This window comes from Mangifera indica, chromosome 3 (genome assembly GCF_011075055.1).
Source record: "Mangifera indica cultivar Alphonso chromosome 3, CATAS_Mindica_2.1, whole genome shotgun sequence".
NCBI classification, from domain to species: Eukaryota; Viridiplantae; Streptophyta; class Magnoliopsida; order Sapindales; family Anacardiaceae; genus Mangifera; species Mangifera indica.
The window spans coordinates 19,278,686-19,302,321 of NC_058139.1; the positions used below are offsets into that span (position 1 = coordinate 19,278,686).

The window sequence follows — 23,636 nt, forward strand, 5'->3', positions numbered from 1 at the left end:
TCAAAATGCTAGGGTCATACCACAAATTAAAAAATCAATCTTATAGCTGCAGAGAACCATCAGATGATTTTGTTCTTTATCCAAATACATCTAACAAATGAAAAAAAGAATAACATATGGAATTTTTAATGCAATCAAAGGAAACATTAAAGAATGCCAGCCTGATACAGTAAACCACAGAATTCAGCAAATGTTCAGATCCAGTATACGATAAGCAACCGACCTGACATTTAAAAGTCATAACCTGGATAATGTGCGGTGAGGACACAATAAGAACATATTGTGCAGAGGTGCACACGATGAAACAAGACAAACTACGATAGCAGTAGAAAATGGTCATGAGTAGCAGTTCAAGTCAATTGCAGGAAAAACATGAAACCACCATTGACTAATTAAACAGAAATTTGGCTGTGCTGTGTGCTGTGGATCAAACTACAGAACATCTAAAATAAAATAAAAGACAAGTCATAATGTTTGGATTCTACGATTGCACCACTCTAAACTATGCTTACAGCTCACTTGGTAGTTAACTAGAGAAGTTCGATGGATACAGCTTCAACACCTCAGGAGCTTCCTCTATAAAACAGTCCACAAACTTCTTCCGGAACAACTTCTCTGGAGCCTCAAAAAAGCTAGGAATGTAAAGGTTTTCCTTTAACAAACCTTTTGACAACAGAAACTGAAAAAGAGTGCCCCTTGGAACAATTCTCTTTAGGCTCAATGTAATAAGTGCTGGGCGTTTGACAATAAATGAATACTCCCAACCCATTTTATTGACAAAAAAATCCATCATTGCCATAATCTTATTCTCAGATGCCATCATAAACCATGGAGTCCTCCCAAATGCTTCAAAAACCTCTTCCTCAGACAAACCCCATTTCTTATAAACATCCACCTTTTTGTCCCATGTCGATCTGCTCATTGCCCTGAATGCAAAGACTGCCAACCCAAACTTCAACTTTGAAGGATCAAACCCCATCCTCTTAACTTCGTCGACAATCTTCTTAAACGCATCAGGAATCATCATAAATGTTCTAGGCTGGTAACGAACTAATGTCACAATACATGATTCTGACACACCATATTCTCTCATGATTCTAACATTATCTACCCAATAGCTGTCAATACGGTAAAGGAGAATACGTGGACAGCGTCTAATTGCTGCAATGGTCGTCTCATCAGACTTGACTAAGTCTTTCAAGAAGTTAAAAGCAGGAATTATTTGTTTCTCTAAGCTTCTCTTCAAAATACCTGGCTCAAAACATAATACTCTGGTAATGTCGGGGTTAGAAAAGCCTTTGGAGTGAAAAAAATCTAGTTTTGGCAAAAGGGTTTTCTCAGGACTAGACGCAAGCAATTGTGGGAGTTGCTTGATGAGGATTGAAATTTGGGGTTTCGTGAAACCATGTTTCTCGAATAAGTTGAGAACTGAATCAGCCCGTTCTGGGGTTTCAAAATGAACACGTTTAGAAGCTGATAATGCAGATTCTAAAGATAACCCACATGAGTTTATCAGGTATGAAACAACAAAGGAGTGTCGATTTGCATTGCTAGCACTAGAGATGTAATTAACAGATAAAAATGTGTACTTCTGAAGAGAACTTAATCTATGTGCCGTTAAGACAGTGACAGTTCTACAGAGAAAATGCAACATGAGAACTGGAATTAAACACACTATAAGCGGGAAAAAAAACTTACAGTTACAGATCTCCGCGGAAAATCTCTTCCATCGACGAATGACTTCCGAAAGAGAATAAAGAGGAAAGGCGAAATAACCTAAGCATCATTCCCACTTAAACGCACCGTTTTGTAAAGTTCTTATTTTTTTCCAACTTGAGTAAATTAACATCCCACTAAATGTTTGGGGACATTACATTTTCCACCCCTTAAATTGCCAAACTATAAATTCCCAACCAAACCCTAATTTCATATGATAAATCACAAAAACATGACACAATGTTACACAAGTATATAACCATATTAACACTTACTATTTTGTCTTACTATAATTATAATAATATTGAAAATTGTAATTGCTAGTAATCTAGTTCGATTTGGTGGCTAATCGAGTTGTGATATTATTAAATTCATCGATATCAAACCCAAAAAAATGTGATCTAATTAAGACATTTGAAATTATATTAAACAGGTGTGATCCAACAAGATTGTATGTATCTCTCTTATTGTATTCAAGCAAAATCACACATCTAAAAGAATGATCTATATTGGCATTTTTTTTATATTTTGGAAAAGGAAATGATGTTTATACCTTTAAAATTTTTTTTTATATATAACAAAATTGGATCTTAGATAAGTTTTTGTAATTAATGAATTCAATTGGTTAGAACTTACAATAGTTGGCCGAATTCTTAGGTGGGAAATAGTAATTTTCTCATTATTTTACTCTCATTTTGTTATTGATTATGGAAGAGGTGTTAAATAAATTAGGTCAACATACGATTCTACATAGACACAACTTTTTAAGCTTGGGTCACGTCACGTAGGCCTTATACGAAAAATCCTAAGTCATGTCCCAGACATGATATAAGGCTTGTAAGGCAGCGTGATATTATAATAGTTAATTTTCTTTTTATTGGCATGTTCAATACTGCTCGCTATTGTAGCAGGCAAAAAAAAATTAATAATTTTAATTTTAAGTAATAAAACATAATAGTAATGTGTTTTTTTAATTTTTTGAATTGATCTATTAGTCAACTTGTTAAGAGCCCGTGAAAGCACACCTGAAAGGCTTTGGGTCGTGCCCGAACCTTAATTTTTAAAAAGCTAAACAAACACAAAAGCCTGCCAAGTGGCAGGCTTTAGCTCAACATGGCATATGGGGCCAACACAAAAGACTGGTAGTGCTTTGCTTCTGCCAATAACTGCAATGACAACTTTATTGTGCAGACTTCAGCTCCAGAAAAAATCAGCTCAAGGGGAACAAAGCAAAAATAAATCTCTATGGTAGAACCCGTCAAACTCAGGCAGACTGAGAACTTCTAGGACTGGTGCGCAGAAACTGGGAGATTTGAGCAGCAAGAATGGAGCCGCAAAATTGGGATCGCAAGTCAGAAAGGAAGAGCCCAGGCAGCAACCAAAACCAGACTGTAGCTCTCTCCAGAAAACAATTCAGAACGGGTCGAGTGGAAATAAGCAAGAAGATTAAAAACCAGGACTGGGTAGCAGGGCTTCAGCTTAAGACCAGCACTAGGAAAAAAAACTTCAAGTCCAGCAAGACTAATGTATCCAGAAAGTAACTCCAACTACTGCTTTTTGCTCTTGAAAATGGATGGCGGAAGACTCCACTTCTGGGCTGTGATTGCATTAGCTCAGGTTAACTCAATGTTCGTAAGTTCCGCCCCTTTATCTCTCACCATTCTTCTAATGTTGTTTCTGAGAATTCCCTTAAAGAAGCATCTATTATTCATTTCCTTCCATATTACATACATACAAGGTCCCAAACCCATCTTGCAAGTAGTTTACTTAAGACTCTCGCCCTTCTAACTCTTAGCAAGCCTATCTGTATAACCATCCCAACCTTGACTTCTATACCCCAAGCCGTTGATCTCAAGGAATTTTTTCCAATTGTAATTACTGAAAGAACATTGGAAGAAGAGATTATCCACATTCTCATTACCATTGTCGCAAAGGATACAAGTGGCGTCATTAATTAGCCCAAACTTGACGAGCATGTCTTTAGTAGTGAGCTTCTTTCTAATGGCCAACCAAAGAATGATGGCATGCGGGAATAAATTTTTTATGCCATACCAGTTCATGCCAACTTACTCTATCTTTCTTGGTGCGAACTTCTTCCCACGCTGACTTTAAGGAGAATCTACCATTGGGGTTCAGCATCCATAAAATCTTCTCCCCTCAACAGAGTTGTACGTAAACCTTCCTTGACCTTCTTAAAGCCTCTAGAGTTAGCACCCCACCACTTCCAACAATCTTCTCCAATAATGTCACTAACCTTTGCATATATATCAAGTCTCGAGACATAGAGAATTAGATCACCAAATCTCCCAAATTAAGGACATAACAGATGTCAATTGTCAAACCAAGTGTTTAAGCCATTCCCAATTTGAACTTTAGTTTTGCCCTTGACCTCATCTTTAATCCTTATAAGCTTCTTCCAAATCCAAGGATATTCCTTGGACGTTTTAGCTTCCCAAATATTCTTCTTCTCAAGGCAAATTTTTTTTCAATCCAATTGACCCAAATAGGGCGATTTTTGGGTTGGGCAACGTTCCCAATGTGTTTGATGATAGCCGCCTTATTCCAATCCTTGCTAGTCATGAGCCCCGAGCCTCCCTCCTCCTTAGGGACACACACCTCAGCCTAAGCCACATGTCCTTTAGGTACAGTACTTCGTCTAATCATTTATTAACACATCTTTCTATCAACACCACCATAAACATCTTAATTGTAGATGTTTATTTATAATCAATTAGATTTAGACATGCAATATACATGAAAGAAAAATGGGAGGTTTGTATAATATTTCAATGTTTTATACCGGATAATCTTGTATTCTCAGGTGTGAAGATTATCAATTTAGACCCCGTAATTTGTGTCTAACATGGATTTTGGACCATTTTCCACATGGGGGTTGTCTTTTATCTTTCCTTCTTCAAGCTTGGGTTATGGAAAAAGGATCTCCAAAGAAAGAAAATATGTGAACTGCAAAATGCAAGAGTTTTGCCCAGAAGTTAATGACAAGCAGCATAAAACTTAAATCATAAAATCATTTAAAGAATTGATTGGTTAAAGAACAGAAAGACAAACTAAAAGATGTGTTTCAGGCTGTTGATGAAGAATGCAATTTACAATGGAAGCCACCAAATCAAGCTGTTTCTGTCTTGAAATTCAAGCGTTTGTTTTTAAGCTTTAACCTTCACTAGATATCTATTGAAATACATATCTTTGCAATAGTTTCATCATGTATTTCTTTTATCCGAAATACGATTTTCTTTAGATTCAAGGTAGATCAATGAAATCAATATCATATATAGATAAAATTAGAAAACAAAGGGAACCAGTTACAGAGCAGTAACAGGGTTAGGCAAGACACGAGATTCAAGTATGATACATGGTTATGAATCTTAAAATCTCATTGCTGAGCAAATTCTTTACTCGAGACTGAAATTGCAGACAAACCATGAGTAATCTGGAGAAAAAGCTTTTCAGCTTGAACAGAAATCATAACAGATGATCAAGTACCAAAAAAAGAGAGCATCAGTTCAAATTCACATGTGAACAAGTTACAAATGCTGCAATCCTATCACTTCAACAAAATCAAGTGCCAGTAAACCAAAAAATTAGTATGTACTAAATGTTCAGGAAGTTTGCATACAAAGAATTTAACATAATAAAGTGACACAGAATTGAGCGATTCTGATGTAAAAATATCAGAAACAATACATTTCTATCACTATTTATTGATCACTTGGTCATCATTGTACGATCCAGCTTTTCTTTGTACAGCTTCTTTAGCTGAGGAGCCTCATCATAGCAATTCATGTACTTGTGCAGAAAGGCTTCATCAGAAATGGTATAGGGGCTAAGTGAGATGCTACCGTTCTTGAGCAAACCTTTGGATGAAAGAAACTGAACAACTGCAGCACGAGGAATAATTCTCTTTTCCAAGCTATATGAGAACAGATGTGGCCGCTCAGCAATGGCAGAAAGCGTCCAACCCATTTTATTCACAAAAATGTCCATCACTGCCATTATCTTATCTTCAGATGTCATCATACACCAGGGATTCTTCTGAAATGCAGCAAAAACCTCTTCCTTAGACCAACCCAGCCTCTTGTAAAAATCAACCTTCTTGTCCCACTTGGCTTTGGGCATTATTGACATCACAACAATTGCTACAACAAACTGTGACTTTGAAGGATTCATACCCATTTTCCTCAATAAGTCCACAGTTTCATCAAAACGTCCAGAATAATATGTGAATACTATGGGCCATTTATATAATAGCCTAACAATAAGTGTTTCGGGTACACCAATACCTCGCAAAACATTAACTTTAGTCGCAACAAAAACTTGAAGATCCCAAGTGAGAATAGAATGAAAGCGTTTAGTTACAGCAATAACCTTTTCAGTGGATTGAAGCAAGTTACATAGATAAGTAAAAGAAGGGATTATACGCTTATTTAAGCTTCTTCCCAAGATATGAGGGCACTGACTTAAAACAGTGGCAAGATCAGTAGTTGAGAAGCCTTTGGAGTGAAAAAACTGAAGTTTGGGCCGAAGGTTTCTCTCAGGATTGGACAAAAGCAGCAATGGGCATCTTCTAATTAGGTTAGAGATTTGTGTTTCTGAGAATCCACTGTTCTTGAAGAAGGTGAGTGCTAAGTCGGCTTTTTCTGGGGTTTCCAATTGCAATTTTTTGGATGCTGTTAAAGCAGATTCTGGCGACAACCCACATGAATTAATAAGGTAAGAGACTGTAAAAGACTGCTCATTTGATTTGGTTGAGATGCATTTGACAAAAATTGGATTCCAAAAATCTTGAAATTCGTGGTTCAAAAAAGCTCTGATAGTGTATCTTCTATAACCGTGAACTAAAGTTCCGCGGAGAATATTAGACGCCATGATTGCAAAAATAATAGAATGAATTTACCTATCACCTTACGCTCCAGACCAAACATCTCCTTCAGCGAGCTCCATACTTTACAAATCCGCCCAAGTTGAACAGAGGCAAGAAACTGAAAACACTCCGATAAAATACAGCGGCTCGGCAAAACTTTTTAATCTAGTGTAGGGCTTTTGTTACAGCCCATGACCTCTAGTCATACATTGATGGGCTTTTAATGGACGACCTACCACATTATACATATTTTTTAATTTCAGACATTATTTTTTAGAAATATTAGATTATTTTATTTTTTTTCACGAGTCAGTTCAGTTCGACCTAAAGGCCCCGGTAGAGCTGGTATGGTTCACAAAGCTTATGAGTTTAATATGACCTACAATTTTACGAACTATGCAAAATTAAGGATATATGTTCGTGTCAAGGGTTAGTCTAACCCCTTTGACATGTTAAATACATGTTAAGATTATCAATTTAGATGATTTTGGACGATTTTCCATATATAGGGTTGTCTTTTATCTTTCCTTCTCCAAGCTTGGGATATGGAAAAAGGATCTCAAAGAAAGTATGTGAACTGCAAAATGCAAGAGTTTTATCCAAAAGTTAATGACAAGCAGCATAAAATTTAAGTGATAAAATCATTTGAAGAATTGATTGATTAAAGAACAAAAAGACAGACTAAAAGGTGTGTTTCAGGCTGTTCATGAAGATTGCAATTTACAATGGAAGCCACCAAATCAAGCTGTTTCTGTCTTGAAATTCAAGGGTTTCACTAGATATGTATTGGAATACATATCTTTGGCAACAGTTTCATCATGTATTTCTTTTATCCAAAATACAATTTTCTTTAGTTTCAAGGTAGATCAATGAAATCAATATCATACATAGCTAAAATTAGACTGAAACAAAGGGAACCAGTTACAGAGCAGTAACAGGGATAAGCAAGACTAGAGATTCTAGAATGATACATGGTTATAAATCTTAAAATCTCATTTTTGAGCATATTCTTTTCTCAAGAGACTGAAATTGCAGATAAACCATGAGTAATATGGAGAAAAGCTCTTTTCAGCTTGAAAAGAAATCAGAATAGATGATCAAGTACCACAAAAAGAAAGCATCAGTTCAAATTCACATGTGAACATGTTACAAATGCTGCATTCCTATCACTTTAAAAAAATAAAGTGCCAGTAAACCAAAAAATTAGCCTCGACTGAATGCTCTTTCTGATGTGAACTTCAGAAAGTCGGCATACAAAGAATTTAACAAAACAAAGTGACACAGAATTGAACTATTCTGTAGTAAAAATATTAGAAATATTAAATTTCTACCACAATTTATTGATCACTTGGTCATCTTTGAATGATCCAGCTTTTCTTTGTACAGCTTCTTTAGCTGAGGGGCCTCATCATAGCAATTCATGTACTTGTGCAGGAAGGCTTCATCAGAAATAATATATGGGCTAAGTGAGATTAAATTGTTCTTAAGCAAACCTCTTGTTGAAAGAAACTGAACAACTGCAGCACGAGGAATAATTCTCTTCGCCACACTCAATGAAAACAGTTGTGGCCGCTCAGCAATGGCAGAAGGCGTCCAACCCATTTTATTCACAAAAACGTCCATCACTGCCATTATCTTATCCTCCGATGTCATCATACACCAGGGATTCTTCTGAAATGCAGCAAGAATCTCTTCCTTAGACCAACCCAATCTCTTGTAAAAATCAACCTTCTTATCCCACTTGGCTTTGGGCATTACTGACATTACAACAATAGCTTTAACAAACAGTGACGTTAAAGGATTCATACCCATTTTCTTCAATAAGTTCACAGATTCATTGAAACGATGAGAATAACATGTGAATAGCATGGGCCATTTATAAAATAGCCTAACAATATGTGTCTCAGGTACACCCATATCTCTTAAAACATTGATTTTAGGCACAACCAAAATTTGAAGATCACAAGTAAGAATAGAAGGATACCATTTAGTTAGGGCAGTAACCTTTTCAGTGGATTGAAGCAAGTTACATAGATAAGCAACAGAAGGGATTATATGGTTATTTAAGCTTCTTCGCAAGATAGTAGGGCACCGACTTAAAACAGAGGCAAGATCAGAACTTAAGAAGCCTTTGGAGTGAAAAAACTCAAGTTTGGGCCGAAGGTTTCTCTCAGGATTGGATAAAAGCAGTAATGGGTATCTTCTAATTAGGTCAGAGATTTGTGCTTCTGAGAATCCACTGTTCTTGAAGAAGGTGAGTACTAAGTCGGCTTTTTCTGGGGTTTCCAATTGCAATTTTTTGGATGCTGTTAAAGCAGATTCTGGCGACAACCCACATGAATTAATGAGGTAAGAGACTGTAAAAGACTGCTCATTTGATTTGGTTGAGATGTATTTGACAAAAATTGGATTCCAAAAATCTTGAAATTCGTGGTTCAAAAAAGCTCTGATATTGTATCTTCTATAGCTGTGAACTAAAGTTCCGCGGAGAATATTAGACGCCATGATTGCAAAAATAATAGAATAAATTTACCTATCGCCTTATGCTCCTCACCAGACATCTCCTTCAGCGAGCTCCATACTTCAGAAATCCGTCCAAGTTGAATAAACGGAAAAAACAGAAAACCCTCGAATAAAATACGTCGGCTCGGCAAAACGCCTCACTACAGTTGGGCATACGTCGGGCTTCGTCTAGAATTTATAGCCGAAGTATTTAATTATTTAATAAAACAAAATTAATAAATAAATCGTAATAATAATAAAATATAGAGTAATTTACATTTTCCAAACAAGGTTTTATCTCAAAACACTTTTTCACCCTATAATTAATATAAATAATATTTTTTATTAAAAAATATAAACTTAAGTTATAAATATTTTTAACGTTCAAATCATATAAGAAGCATTTTATTTTTATTTCTTTTTATTTTCACCATTTCTTCCTATCTTTTTATAAATCAGAGTGTTTTTGTTATAAAATCATATAATAGGAGATAAATTATATTTTTTAAAAATTTTTTTGAAATTTTTAAGGGTTATTATTGGAATTTTAGAAAAAGTTAAGGGTTTTTTAGAAAATTATAAAATATTAGTCTGTTTCAATAATTTCATCAATAATAGTTATATCCTAAAAAATTGAACATAACTATATAATGCAAAAATTATGGGTATAAATTTTATGTTACAACTATTGAAATTATATATTTGAATTTGATTAATATTTGACTTTTTAAATTTCAAATATTTGAATTTGATAGAAAAATTTTTAAAATTAATTTATAATAAAATTATAATTTTACCTTATTTCATTAGTTTTTTTTTTTAAACGTAATTTTTGTTTGTGCAGGAAAATGTTATTTATGGCTCATGCGAACTAAAGGTGAAAAAGTTTTTAGGCCAAACCTTGGGTGGGAAAATGTTATTTACTCATAGGTGGTGTTTGGTTAAAGGGATTGAAATTTTACTCTAGTCGTTAAAATATATGTACTTACTTTAAGTACATAAATAGATACATACTTATTACATGTCATTAAATGATTGAATTATTTTTAATTAAGGATAAAGTAATATTTAATCTCATAATAACACATATAAGTGTATTTATTTATGTATTCAAATAATTTATATTTTATTAGGTACACAAAGTATTGTCCTTACTCTAATAATTTATATTTTATTATTTATATCATTTTATTTAGTTTGTTATGTAATAAAAATTTTTACTAATATTTTATTATTAATTATGATGTGATAATTAATATAATAAGTAATCTTATTATCAATTCTATATCAAGTATTAATAAAGTAATCTTAATTTTATTATAATTTTATTGTTACTTATTAAATTTTTAGGATAAAAAACCCTTATTTTAATTAATATAATAAATAATTTAAAATATTTAAAATAATAATATTAAATATATTTAAGTAAAATAATATATTAATAACTTTTATTAGAAAAAATGACAATTTCCTACTCAAATTTTAGTTTAATCTCAAAATTATATCAACAACAGTTGAAAAATCCAAACGTCCACCTACAAACTAATTACTGTTCAAATTTTTAGTTAAAAATAAAGGTAAATAGTCATTTTACCCATAAACCTAAAAAAATTATATTATTTTCTTCTCTTAATTTAAAAAACTTATATTTACCTCGTATGATTAAATTTTAAAAAATTCACTTTTCTCCCCTTTCCAAGTTTCATCTTCGGTGGCTTGAGAACCAGTCGACAATAAAAAAGAAGTGCAAGTCTTTTCCAATAAAGGACAACCCTTCGTCGTCTAAATTAGCAATAAGAAATAAAGGACAATGCTTCATTGTGTCTTCGAAACACAACAATAAAGCGTCGTCCTTTGTCGTTTGGATGACACGACGAAGGACAACGCTTTGTCATCCTTCGTCGTCATGTTTGGTCAATTGTCCTTCATAGTTGAAGATAAAAGATGGATGAAAAGTGTCAGTTGTTGATCGAAATAATAATAGCTGAAGAAGGAAGCAAACCGTAGGGGTGAAATATAAATTTTTTAAATTTTGAGAATGAGTTGAAGTGTTAATTTTTAAAACTTAGGGGGAGAAATGATATAAATTTCAATGTTTTAAGGTTTATAGATAAAATTATCATTTTATCCCTATTCTTAACTAAAAATTTGAATGACAGTTAATTCATAGATGAGTATTTAGGTTTTTCAATTATCATAAATATGATTTTAAAATTAGGTTAAAATTTGAGTGAGAAATAATCTTTTGCCCTTTTTATTATATTAAATCAAAAATAATTATTATTTATATTTATTAATTATTATTAAATATAATAATAATTTATAATAAATAATCTTGTAAATACACTCTCAAAGACATTATTTATTGCTCTAACCATATTCAAAAGATCCGATCCGAATCCAATCACCTCGCCGACATTGGTCGATTTGATGCGCTTATTTTGCTACCCTCCAACACCAACCAAATCTTTAAAAGCTTGTATGTGGCCAAAACTTGTCCAAGTCAAGACAAAATCCTTTCCACCTGCTCACCGGCTGTTTCCGTACCACTTTCCTAATCACTTCACTCTCCAACCGCCTACTCCCGGTTACCTCTTTCACCTTCTTTCTACTCTCTTCCATATTTTTGCATTTATAGACTTATAAGCTGTGTCGTAGCTCCATTTAGTCCTCAAATGCCGACATTTAAGACATCTTGGACGTCCCTTTTTGGGACATTGCATCTCAGCCGTTGGTTTCCACAACGGAATGCAACTGAAACAACCGAGCTTAATTTGTCATGGCCCCACCCATAGCTAGGTGTAAACTTAATCTTATCTTCTAATTTTCAAAAATTTAAAATTTCATCCATAAATAAAATTTTTTAGTTAAAGTTAATAGTAAAACCATCATTTAACAAAATAATTTTAAAAACTAAAATTTTGTCATATTTTTTCTCTTTAATTTAAAATTTTAATTTTTCTCCTACTTAAAGTTTAAAAATAATTTTCACCCCCTAAAGTGTTAAAACCATCATCAGAGATGGCAAAATTTGCGATCTCCGACCATATTTGTCCTCGCACCAATACTATCTCTTTTTGTCAACTTGTTCCCACCTACCTCTGAGACCTCAAACAAAGACGACATTTGAGATCTCAGACAAAGACGAAATCATCTTCTTTTGAGAAGAAGATACCCCGAAGAGGATGATTTTGTCTTTATCGGAGAATATCACTATCGTCGGTGGTGGGAATAAATCAACAAGAGGAGATAAATTGATCAAAAGAGTTAGCACGGCTAGAGATAGTAAACTTTGTCGTCTTTGACGATTGTTTCAAAACTTTAAGAATAAAATTACTATTTTTCAAACTTTGAGTGAGAGAAAATTATTAGATTTTCAAACTGACAGGGGAAAATGCAATTAAACTTTAGTTTTCTAATTTTTTTTGTTAAATGATGATTTTACTCTTAACATTAATTGAATTTTTTAACAAAATTTTATTTATGGGCGGAAGTTTGAATTTTTAAAAGTTGGAGGTATGCATTCTATTACAGTTAACCTTGGGTAGAAACAAGTCCTTTGGCCATTTGTCATTTATATACTTTAAAAAATTCAATGCTTCCCCCACGCGCTGCTTCACATCTCTCTTTTAAAAAAAAAGGGAAAAACATTTATTTATTTATTAATAAAAGAATTTTATTTTATAAATATTATATTCATTTTATAAAATCCAAAAAATTCATGTAATTGGCACGGCGACTAATTGGGTTAAATTATTTTAGTTTCAGTTATTTAATAATATTTTAAAATCTATTATAAACTTCCTAAATTTCTTTGATAATTTTGATTAAATAATTTTTATGACTTATAAAAGAAATTATTTCTTTATTTCTGTATGATAAAAGTTTTTGAAAATGGACAAATATTGATACTATTTTAATTTAATAAATTTTAGGTAAATATATAATCTAATGAATTAAGTTGTAGGCCAAAGGCTTTCTATTAGATTTTAATGTAAAGATAAATATAGATTTGTAAGGTTTACTTAACTTTTGTTAAAATTTTCTATTAAAATTAAAGGTAAAATCGTCATTTCATCATTAATATTTAAAAAATTATAATTTTATCTTTTTTTCTATAGGTTTTGAAAATTGACAGCTTCATCCCATTTACAAAAGATTTTCAATTTTGAAAAGTGGTTTTTTCACCCCAAATCCCTAGGTTTTCTATCTTCCCACTAGTCACCATCTTTGGCAACAACAAAGAGGAAGAGACAACCATCTCCAAGTCCAAGAAGCTTCATCATCGATGAAGATGTCTCTTTGTTGACAGAGATGAAGAGATGCTCTTTGTTGACATCTAGAAAGAGACATTAATGTCTATCTCTTTCTAGATGTCAACGAAGAGACATCTTCATGGACAGTGAAACTTCCTAGACTTGGAGATGTTACCCTCTCTTCCTCTTTACCATCGTCAGAGATAGTAGCCTGTGGGAAGATAGAAACCTAGAGATTTGCGTGAAAAAACTACTTTTCAAAATTAAAAAAGTTTGAAAATGGGTGAAACTGTCAGTTTTTAAAACTTGGAGGGAAAATAGGATAAAATTATAATTTTTTTTAATATTATTAATAAAATGACGATTTTACTTTTAACCATAATAAAAAATTTTAATGGTAGTTAGCTGAAAAGTAAGACCTTAGGTTTTTGAAACCTCATGAGTTTATATTTGTCTTTTTATTAAAACTTGGATAAAAAATAATTTTTTTGCCTTTAAATATTATTGGTTAAGTGACAATTGTAACTTTCAAACTAACAGTTTTTTTTTTAACTTTAACAGTTGATGAATGAATATTTAAGTTTTTTGAAATTTAATTAGTAAGAGTTTGACAATAGACTAAACTTTGGAAGGACCCGAAGGGGGGGGGGGGGGGGGGTGGGGACAAGTCTTTTGGCCTTAAGTTTTATGACATACTGCGATCAATTTTGTTGAATATCTGATGCACTTTTATAGACAAAATATGAGTTATTGTGATACAAATATTGATTATTAAGTTTACTTGACTTGTAATAGGAGGGTTCAATAAACTATAATAAAAGAAGTGTATGTCATTTTTCTATACAACATGCACATACCATAAATCAACTTATTAAAAATATTGCCATTATTGGAACTTAAGGGAAAGGAAGATCAGTTTCATTAAACTGACAATTGATCTGATTTAAAAATTAATTCTACATCAATTATAACATTTTATGTTTGTCTAAATTATTAAAACTTTTAATTTTAGGTATTTTTTAACATCTATGTGTATGAATTATATAACTATGTTGTGATTCAGTTAATTGATTGTATGAATATTGTGTACAAATTTTCGTAATTAATCCGACATATATAATAATAATAATAATAATAATAATAATAATAATACTATATGTATATATTTTTATATATTGTTTAAATATATGTTATCATATGATTAATTTTTATTTTATTTTTAATTCAAAATTATCTAATCATATGATGACATATTATTTATGTATCAAAATTGTATATATATAATTTTATTGATACATATACATAATAAAACTATATATATATATTTTTGATACATAAATAATAATTTTAATTAATTATAAATTAATATTTAATAATATAGTGATATATTTATATATAAACACGTAATTACTTATATATATATATATATATATATATATATATATATATATATATATATATATATATATATATATATATATATATATAAAAGTGACGTTAACTGTTTTTGTGAAATGGTATTTCCAACATATATGGATGATGACGGAAGGGTATTTTTCTCAAAATAATAAAATATCAAATATTAAAGCGGAAAAACCAATTAATTATTTTGTTGAAAAGATTGGATTTGCTTCGCCTGTACTTCACGATCCAAGTAGTAGCGTGGGGGATGAAATAAGTGTTGCAAAACAGTTGAAGCAAGACTAGTGTAGCTTTCGTTTTGGTTGGACGTGGCATTTTATAATTGGGCAGCGGAAAAAGTGTATGCCTCTGAATGTTTTTGTCCGATCTCGTAACCTTGCATTCCATTCCAAGTTTAATACTAATTAATAATCAAATTGACTGATAATATAAAAATAAATTATCCAAATCTGAAAATTTAAGATAATAAATTCAAAATTACACATAAAAAAATAGTTAATTACTACTTTAAGAGAATAATCTGTCAAAAATATATTAAATTTATAAATATAGAAATCGAAATTTATATTAAAATTATAAATATAAAAATTAAAATTTATATTATATAAAATTAATTAATTTATATTAAAATTTAATTTATTATATTTATATATCATTTATTTTACTCATTCTTATTATATATATGATTTTTTTTTAACCTCCAATATAATCTTTTATATATATATTTATATATGTACGTGCCTTTTTGAATTTTAATTAATTTATTTTAGCTTTATAAAATGTTTCAGAACACTTTGCACCTTTTGCCACTTTTAAGGAAGGAAGATCTTCCCATAATGCCACGTAGCGCTAACGTTCACCGACCTTTCCACCTCACCATCTCTGTTTTCTCAATGCACCACTACCACCAGCAGCCACTCAACCACTATTTACGTTTTCGTAAATATTCGCTTAACTCAAGGGTAATTTTGTCACATAGTTATTCATCCAATCACACGGTTCAAAGGAAGGACAATTTCGTCTTTTCAGAAATTCCCAGTACACTGTTTTCCGCTAATTTCACATCTATTTGGTGGCGCGTATGTAAACGAACACTCACACAACCCCCCAAATAACAAACACAGAAATAAAGATCAACAACAATCGCTTTGAAAAACTGAAACAGAATAAGGGAGTCTTGTGTTGAATTGTGTAAGTGAAAGTAGAGAGAGGAACTCCGAAGACCCAGACCAAACACAACCATAAAACTAGTTTGTGTTGTGCTGTGTTGTGTTTGTGTAAATTGAAGGAACAAATAGAAACACACACAGACACTGACACAGGGTACACAACCAAACAGTCCTGTCCGATTCGATCGGGTTTCTCATTGTACATACATTCGGAATTCTCTTCTCCGGTTATCTCTCTGTTCGGTCCGGTTCGCACCCAGTGCAGCTTATGGAGCGGTACGGTCGGGTCAGTGAAGGTTCACAGTTCGATCCGTCACCTGAATGGACCGCTCCGGGAGCCGAAACCAGACCCGAAGGTATTCTATATCACAATCGTGTATTTATTATTTCGTACCCGCATTTCTATTTCGTTATTGTTATTCAACGTGAATGCTATTCTATTTGATCTTGAGTTTTGTTTTCTTTTGTGGAAATGTGTTAGAGTCCATGTGGCAACTGTACCCGGAGCGGCCTGACGAGGCTGATTGCAGTTACTACTTGATGACCGGGTTTTGCGGGTATGGGTCGAGCTGTCGGTTCAATCATCCACGTGACCGGGGCGGGGTAATTTTATTATTAATTCTCTCGTTCTTTCTTAGGGCTTAATGAATAGTAGGGTTTTCATTGATCTTATGAATGTGATCATGTGGTTTCCACTGTTCTTTCTGTTTTGATCTTGTCAAATATGGTAAGTTTAATTGCATTTTGTGCATTGAAGTAGCACGATTGAATTTGTGATGATTGGAGTTTGATCTGATGGTGACCTGTTTAATTGATGTGTGGTTCGTTTTCTTCATCCGTGAGTTATGATTATTTATTTTGGTAGGTTATGGGAGCTGCAAGAGCTGGTGCGGGAGAGTATCCAGAGCGAGCGGGCCAGCCCTTGTGTAAGGTATTGAATTGGGTCTTGTGGAGATAGATGATTACAGAAAATGTACATTAATTTGATTCTTTTCATCGAAAGTATTTTTACTTTATTTATGCGCCATGTGATTAGAGTTGGAATAATTCCACTTCCACCTCAGTTTTTCCACACAATTTACTTTCTGATGAAGTTTGGTTCAGATTAATGCACACATGCTGTGTGATCATGACTCATGTCCTGTCATCTTATTTCGTAATTTACTCGGCGTTCTCCTGTACATTGAGATTGCTGGAGAGTTATACATTTCAGTATTTCGTTTAACATTTGTTTGATTATTTGGCATGCATTGCTGCATGTTAGTATTATTTAGTTAGCAATTTCCAATGGAGTATTCAGACCCTTGAGTTGGGTTGCAGTTTTAGTTACTGCCTTTTTTTTTTTTCACAGTTGAGGAAGTTGTGACTAGCTTTTTAATTTATTTTTGTTGTTTTTATTCAAATTGCAGTACTACATGAGGACTGGGACTTGTAAATTTGGTTCATCGTGTAAATATGACCATCCTAGACAGGGAGCTGGTTCTGTTACTCATGTGACGCTAAATTATTATGGTTACCCATTACGTCCGGTTTGTTTCATTGATGTTTCATTTCTCCAAACTTCTATCATGTCAGAATTTAATTTCATAATTAAATGGTTCAATAAACTGGAGTTTTTGAATAAACAGGGTGAAAAAGAGTGTTCCTACTATTTGAAAACTGGGCAGTGTAAGTTTGGTCCAACATGTAAATTCCATCATCCACAGCCAGCTGGCATTCAAGTTCCAGCACCTCAAGTTACACCTATGCCTGCTCCAGTGCCTGCACCCACAATATATCCAATTGTGCAACTGCCATCTGTTCCTTCAGCTCAACAGTATGGGTTTGTAGTTCCAAGGCCTCCTCTGTTGCCAAACTCGTATGTGCAAGGCCCTCATGGTCTGATGCTGGTTTCCCCAGGCATGTTTCCCTATCAAAGTTGGAGTCCTTACTCGGTAGGCAGATTTGAATCATCCTTCATTCCATCTTCTGCATCATGTTATCTGTAAACTTTATTTTAAGCTGTTACTGTCTATTGGTGCAGACACCTGTGAACCAACTTGCCTCTCCTGGCACTCAACCTGCTGCTGGATCAAGTTCAATTTATGGGATGACAACACTCTCCGCTTCAGCACCTGCCTATACTGGATCTTATCAAACAATGCCTTCTACAGTTGGTCCTTCGAGCGGTAGCCAGGAGCATGCATTTCCAGAGAGACCTGGCCAGCCAGAATGTCAACATTACCTGAAAACTGGGGAGTGTAAATTTGGATCCTCATGTAAATATCATCATCCTCAAGAAATGACTGTATCAAAAACTGATGCCAACCGTCTTCCATTACGTCCAGTAAGCACCCTTTTGCGACTTATTTGCATTATCATGCTTTATGTTAGAGAAGAAAGTATTTGTTTAGTATTCAAATACCCTGTCTAGCCTTGATTTTATCTGTCCCAAAAACCCAAGTCTGGTCCGGTCAACGACACTTGCTTGGAATTTTACTAGATCCACATCCTTTTTCAACTTTTTTAGTTTTTGGATATATATGTTTTTCATTGATGAATTATTTTTATTCTGCTTATTCTCATTTCTGTGTGTTGACAATTACTGTGCATACACAATATATAATAACCATCTTTTTTCAGAAAATAATATATGTTTCTCATTACACTGTTGCAATGTTCTCATAAGAAAGAAACATTTATGTCATTGTTTTACTCCTTGAATCTATTGAAAGTTTCCTCATACGCAAGGTTTTCTTTTTGTGCTAAACTTAGAGTTCATGTTAGCATGTGCAAAGACAAAGTTATGTTATACATTGATTGATTTGCTTAAGAGTTGAATTTGAGCTGCTGGAAGAATGGAAGTTTATTATTGGGTAAAGAGATTGGTTTCCACCATTGACATGGCAAGTTGAAGGACAAATCGGAAGGACTTATTGGGGTGAAAGATTGTTACATGGGAATCGATATAACAAGTTTTTTGAATTTTTTCCTGTGCTGTTTCTGGAAGAGACATCAGCCAGACAATTTTTTGCTGTTTCCTTTTTATTGTGATTGGGTGTATATCCTTGAGCCAACACTTTTTAGGTTATGGAGCTTAAGCTTGAGATTTGTAGTGTTCGGACATTCTTTATTCTGGCCTCAAAGTTGAACAAGCATAATTTGATCGTTATGGTGGGTATATATTACATACAGGAAACGTCTCTGAATTTAGAATCTTGGAACTTTTTCTTTTTATCTAGGCACTTGTCCTCTAATTGGATTAAGGTAAAATATGGCAAGGCTTATATGGTCATTGTGATATGGCTGTTTTATTTTATGGTATGTTCAATTAATAAAGCAGATCCTTCAGTTTCAGAAAAAGTTGAATACACTTATTTTTTCTTTTAGTTTTAGAGATTGTAATTCTGTAGTGGCTTAAGTTTATGCTCTCTTGTGTGTTTTGCAGTTTTGTTTTATGGACTACTGGTTCCCCCATTTAGCATATTTATTTTTATTCATTTATCAAGTTCTATGTTTCCTATCTGAGTAATAATAATGTAAACTCTCTTAAAAACCTTTGCCTTCTGCTGTTTTCTGAAATTGGCCCATTCGTTAGAGTAAGAATTTTAGGAGGGTATGGATCAATGTTGTAAATGCCACCATTTTTCGAAGACTTAAATGTTACCAATTTTTTCTTCAAGTTTGCTCACTATATGTTTACTAAAGTTGTTCTCCCAGGTTGGATCATGAATCTAATTAGATACTTATGAATGGTTGGCTCAGCAAACACTTTTTCAGTATGAAATATGTGCACTCATTCTTGAATCCAGACAAATATGAGTTTCTTTCCTTTTCTTGCCAACCTAACATATGAAATTTCCTTGTGATGATTGACAATTTTATCATGAAATATTTTGTTTAAAAATTTATCATCTTTGGCAATTCTACTGTTACTAGTTTCTTATAGATAGATTCATACACAGTACAACTTTTACATGTGTATTAATAACGTCTTAGTTATCTACAAGCACCAAGGTGAATTGTAAAATTTTAGTATATTGGGACAAGTTTTGTCCCCTAATATTCTGTAGTAATTTTTTAAGATATTTTATTTTGATGCTAAAAGTTAATACAGAATAAACATTTAAGAATATAATATGCAGAATGAGAATTATTTACTTATTTATTTTGGCATGTAAATCTATCATACATATAAATGAATATTGGGAGTTGATGGTTAAATGTTCACAGTAAGACTCGCATTTTGATATTGAATCTGGTCCTCACTATGTTATTTCTCTTGTACACTTGAACTGGAGTTAAGCTTCTGCAAGAAATATTTCTCATCATCCTTCCTCTCTTTATGCTCTGAATTTTGAATGTATTCTGGTGAGCACCAAGGTTGAGCCATTAATTGTTAATATTAATTGGATTGCTGTCTTATTCAGATCCACATAAATAACACCAAAATAGTTTCACTTAAAATATTCAATTACTCAATCTTGTTGATAAGTGCATGGGAAAGACATCATTGCAACTGCCAAATTTCACAAGGTCACCTTAACTGAAATTATAGGCGATATTGTGGGATGCTAGGATGTCTGAGAAGTCCATAGATTTGAGAAATCATCACGAAATAGGATAACATTCAGTGACCAAAATTTGTTGAATGATCTTTTTACTGAGCCTAGTATCATCCTCTGTTTCGGTTGGTTCACAGGTCCAGGCTTGTCCGCTGTTATTGTCATCTCATTAGTTATTATTTAATTCGTGCTTTAGATTTGTCATTCTAGTCAACCGTGGTGTCTCCCTTGCACAGAATATATAATTCTTTTCCTGGGCCTATTTATTTTAGGGCATACTCTTTATTTTTAATGTTTAGAACTTTCTGAAATATGATGACTCAAAATGTTGACCTAGTAAATATGGTTGTGTTATGTTACTTGTGAGCTGCTTAGTGGGAACAATGTGATATAGGTTTGGATGATTTTATGGTGCATATATTGAGGAGATTTGAGGGGGTACTAATTCTTATGGACCGGTGGAAAGCTGTCAAACCATAAAATCACCAATTTCTCACCATTTGCTCATTAGGATCTTCTGCTTGTCATATGTGATTTTGGTGTGACTGATGTTTTTCGTATGAAGAAAACACCATGAGTCTTTCTCACATTCTTTTGAGGTTACTCTGGTTCTATTTATCTATTCATTCCAAATTTGTCCTTCTTACTACTTGTCTGCTTCTGAATCCATTTTTCTCTACTAATTATCTGATTTTATTTCTCATAATAGCTGACTCTGAAGCTGATTTCTTCTTCTCTATTTATTGAGCTCTCTTTATATCATCAAACTCTTCCTTAATTTCTACTTCTTGTGTATGGTAAACAAGGAAAAATAAATCTTTCGGTGCTTCTGGGTATGCAAACAGTCTCATAGCAGTTCATGACATATATGTTGAAGCATGCTATCTAAAATTTATAAGTGCAATACAAGTTCATTCTTTATTCTATTAAAGTTAGTTTGAGGAAAGTGATTTGAGGGCTTACTTAACTTCAGTAATTTTATGTTTTTTATGGTGACTTTTTAAAAACCCTTTTTGTGCTTTAAAATTCTGCCTTATACTCCTTTCTATAAAAATTGTCTTATTCTTCGATCATTATAATTTGCTTGTGCTGTCATTTGTTTATGCAGGTTTTCAAAACTACACTAATTCATAAAATTCAATGGATGTGTCTATTTTCCAATATACTAGTGATCATGAGTCTGGTTTACTATATTTGCTACCAAGAAAAAGTATTTATGTAGCTGATATTTCTTTCTTTTCTCTCTGTCCCTTCTCCCTCTGATTATCAGGGTGCCTCTCCATGTACTCATTACACACAACGTGGAGTATGCAAATATGGCCGTGCATGCAAATTTGATCATCCAGTGAGGATGCTAAACTACAGTCCATCTGCATCTTCTCTAGCTGATATGCCAGTCGCACCCTACCCTGTTGGCTCTTCAATTGGTGTACTAGCCCCATCATCCTCATCTTCGGATTTGCGACCAGAACTTGTTTCAGGATCCAGCAAGGAGCCTGTTTCAACAAGAATGTCTTCAACAATTAGCTCAACTAGCGGATCAGTGGGTTCAATATTTTCAAAAAGTGGACCCATTCCTCATTCAAGCACACAACAATCTGGGCAGAGTTCTGGTTCTTCAACATCTGGCATCAGTAGCAGCACTGAGACTCGCACATCAAATTAAGCAAGAAGAAAAACTCTTCTTCATTCCTCTTTTTGAAATTCATGAACCAAATCTTATTTTTTCTGCAAGTCATCAAAATAGGAGGCTTCATTCTTCTGTTACGGTTTCTCAACTCAGGTCTAGCCCTCATCAGCTCTGATCATCTCTGTGTTCATATATCTTTAATATGGCCATCCTTTTTTTATTTTGAATAAGACGTGGCCAAACCTAAGGACTTCAGCAAAACTCATATAGCCTTTACACCTTGCTTTTGAATAACCACGAAAGAATCTTCGGATCCATTAGGGAGATCTGTGTTCACCCCTCAAACTTTTGGAGCTGTGTTTATTTATGCTCCAACCTTTTTCGGAACATAAAATATCCAACCCACAGCATCCGTCCCTTACATCAGTGTGTTCATGCCATCCTTTTATAGATTTCTTAAGTTCGGGAACAAGCTTTCCATTCAGCATAAAAGGAGTTTGAAGGTATTCATGTTCCCCCACTTTTTATCTGGGGTTTATTGTGAAAGGAAAGGAAAAAAAAAAAAAAAAAATAGAGAGAGAGAATTGAAGAGACTTAAAAGGAAGCATCACCATGCTACCTTATATGGGACTTAGATACATAGTTGTTGTGACAATTGAAATGCAAGACATATGGCTACTGATAAATTTATTATCTTATACAAATATATGGAAAATCACTCTTGACTCTCTAATAATTGTTCTTCTTTCTCTCTTTTTCATATCTACATTTAGTCATGAGATTGAACTTCATTACTTACTGTGAGCATTGGTTTTTTATAGTGACTGTACAAAGAAATGGTCTTCTTGGCAAGACATATATAGACATCTATATGGTTCTAGTTTAATTCTAGACTGGGGATCAACTTTCATGAATGTGCACTATTATTGCATGGCAAATAGTGGATTTTTGGTAACGAGAAATCCTTCATTGAGTTGGTTAACCCTTTCTAGATTGAATAGATTCAAATAAGCAAGTGAAATATTGAATCGTATTAGATAAATCAAAATTTTTATCTTAATATCATCAGAAAGATTTAAACTTATGCTTTTATATTTAATATCTCACTCCGTTGTCACTCTATAAAGGCTGCTTGTTATTTATGTTTTTTGGGTATTTTCATAAAATTCAATTTCAGTTGTTGTAAGGGAAGGATAGTTGGAGAGTGGAGATGAGATTGACAGAGAAGAAAAAGATACGATGCTGGAGAGTGGTGATTCCGTAATTGGGAACCATACCTTGTCTTGTAAAACAAGTACAGAGCAACCATACTTATAAATCCAACGTGATCTTTTGTCAATTCTATCTTTCAGTTCATCGAATTTATTGAAAGGAACTTTGCCTGGATTTGCTCTTGATTTTCGCATAGATTAAGTAATCCTAGCAGTAGCAGCCTACAATGCACAGTTTGTATCATCTTACATGCTCTTAAGCAAAATTTATATATTTTTCCTGTTTGACGCACTTTTGTTGAAA

The 23,636-nt window shown here is 33.2% G+C and overlaps 3 protein-coding genes across 4 annotated transcripts; 1 reads left to right on the forward strand and 2 right to left on the reverse strand.

Moving 5' to 3' along the window:
- Positions 1–300: 300 nt before the first annotated feature.
- Positions 301–1,769, reverse strand: LOC123212112. The gene is made up of 2 exons (XM_044631163.1): positions 1,699–1,769; positions 301–1,251 (listed from the first exon to the last, which is right to left on the reverse strand). Exon 2 carries the CDS (start codon positions 1,091–1,093, stop codon positions 527–529), a length of 567 nt encoding a protein of 188 aa, XP_044487098.1. The 5' UTR covers positions 1,094–1,251; positions 1,699–1,769; the 3' UTR covers positions 301–526.
- A 3,555-nt stretch (positions 1,770–5,324) lies between these two features.
- Positions 5,325–9,267, reverse strand: LOC123211602. The gene is made up of 2 exons (XM_044630400.1): positions 7,946–9,267; positions 5,325–6,624 (listed from the first exon to the last, which is right to left on the reverse strand). The coding sequence occupies exons 1-2, from the start codon at positions 9,101–9,103 to the stop codon at positions 5,443–5,445; spliced, it is 2,340 nt and encodes a 779-aa protein (XP_044486335.1). The 5' UTR covers positions 9,104–9,267; the 3' UTR covers positions 5,325–5,442.
- A 6,603-nt stretch (positions 9,268–15,870) lies between these two features.
- LOC123212214 (zinc finger CCCH domain-containing protein 58-like) lies at positions 15,871–22,854 on the forward strand. Of its 2 annotated transcripts, XM_044631291.1 has the most exons (7): positions 15,871–16,303; positions 16,429–16,550; positions 16,813–16,878; positions 17,357–17,476; positions 17,576–17,881; positions 17,971–18,273; positions 21,762–22,854. In XM_044631291.1, the coding sequence occupies exons 1-7, from the start codon at positions 16,216–16,218 to the stop codon at positions 22,155–22,157; spliced, it is 1,401 nt and encodes a 466-aa protein (XP_044487226.1). In that variant the 5' UTR covers positions 15,871–16,215; the 3' UTR covers positions 22,158–22,854. The 2 variants fall into 2 exon arrangements, with proteins under 2 accessions (XP_044487226.1, XP_044487228.1); XM_044631293.1 differs by lacking the exons at positions 15,871–16,303; positions 16,429–16,550 and adding an exon at positions 16,583–16,674.
- Positions 22,855–23,636: the final 782 nt, after the last annotated feature.

Coding starts and splice junctions, on each gene's coding strand:
- LOC123212112 (XM_044631163.1), bottom strand. CDS start 1,093: ATGAGAGAATATGGTGTGTCAGAATCATGTATTGTGACATTAGTTCGT.
- LOC123211602 (XM_044630400.1), bottom strand. CDS start 9,103: ATGGCGTCTAATATTCTCCGCGGAACTTTAGTTCACAGCTATAGAAGA. Junction 6,625..7,945: donor ATCATTCAAAGATGACCAAG/TGATCAATAAAT, acceptor GATAGGTAAATT/CATTCTATTATTTTTGCAAT.
- LOC123212214 (XM_044631291.1), top strand. CDS start 16,216: ATGGAGCGGTACGGTCGGGTCAGTGAAGGTTCACAGTTCGATCCGTCA. Junction 16,879..17,356: donor CGGGCCAGCCCTTGTGTAAG/GTATTGAATTGG, acceptor TTCAAATTGCAG/TACTACATGAGGACTGGGAC. Junction 18,274..21,761: donor ACCGTCTTCCATTACGTCCA/GTAAGCACCCTT, acceptor TCTGATTATCAG/GGTGCCTCTCCATGTACTCA.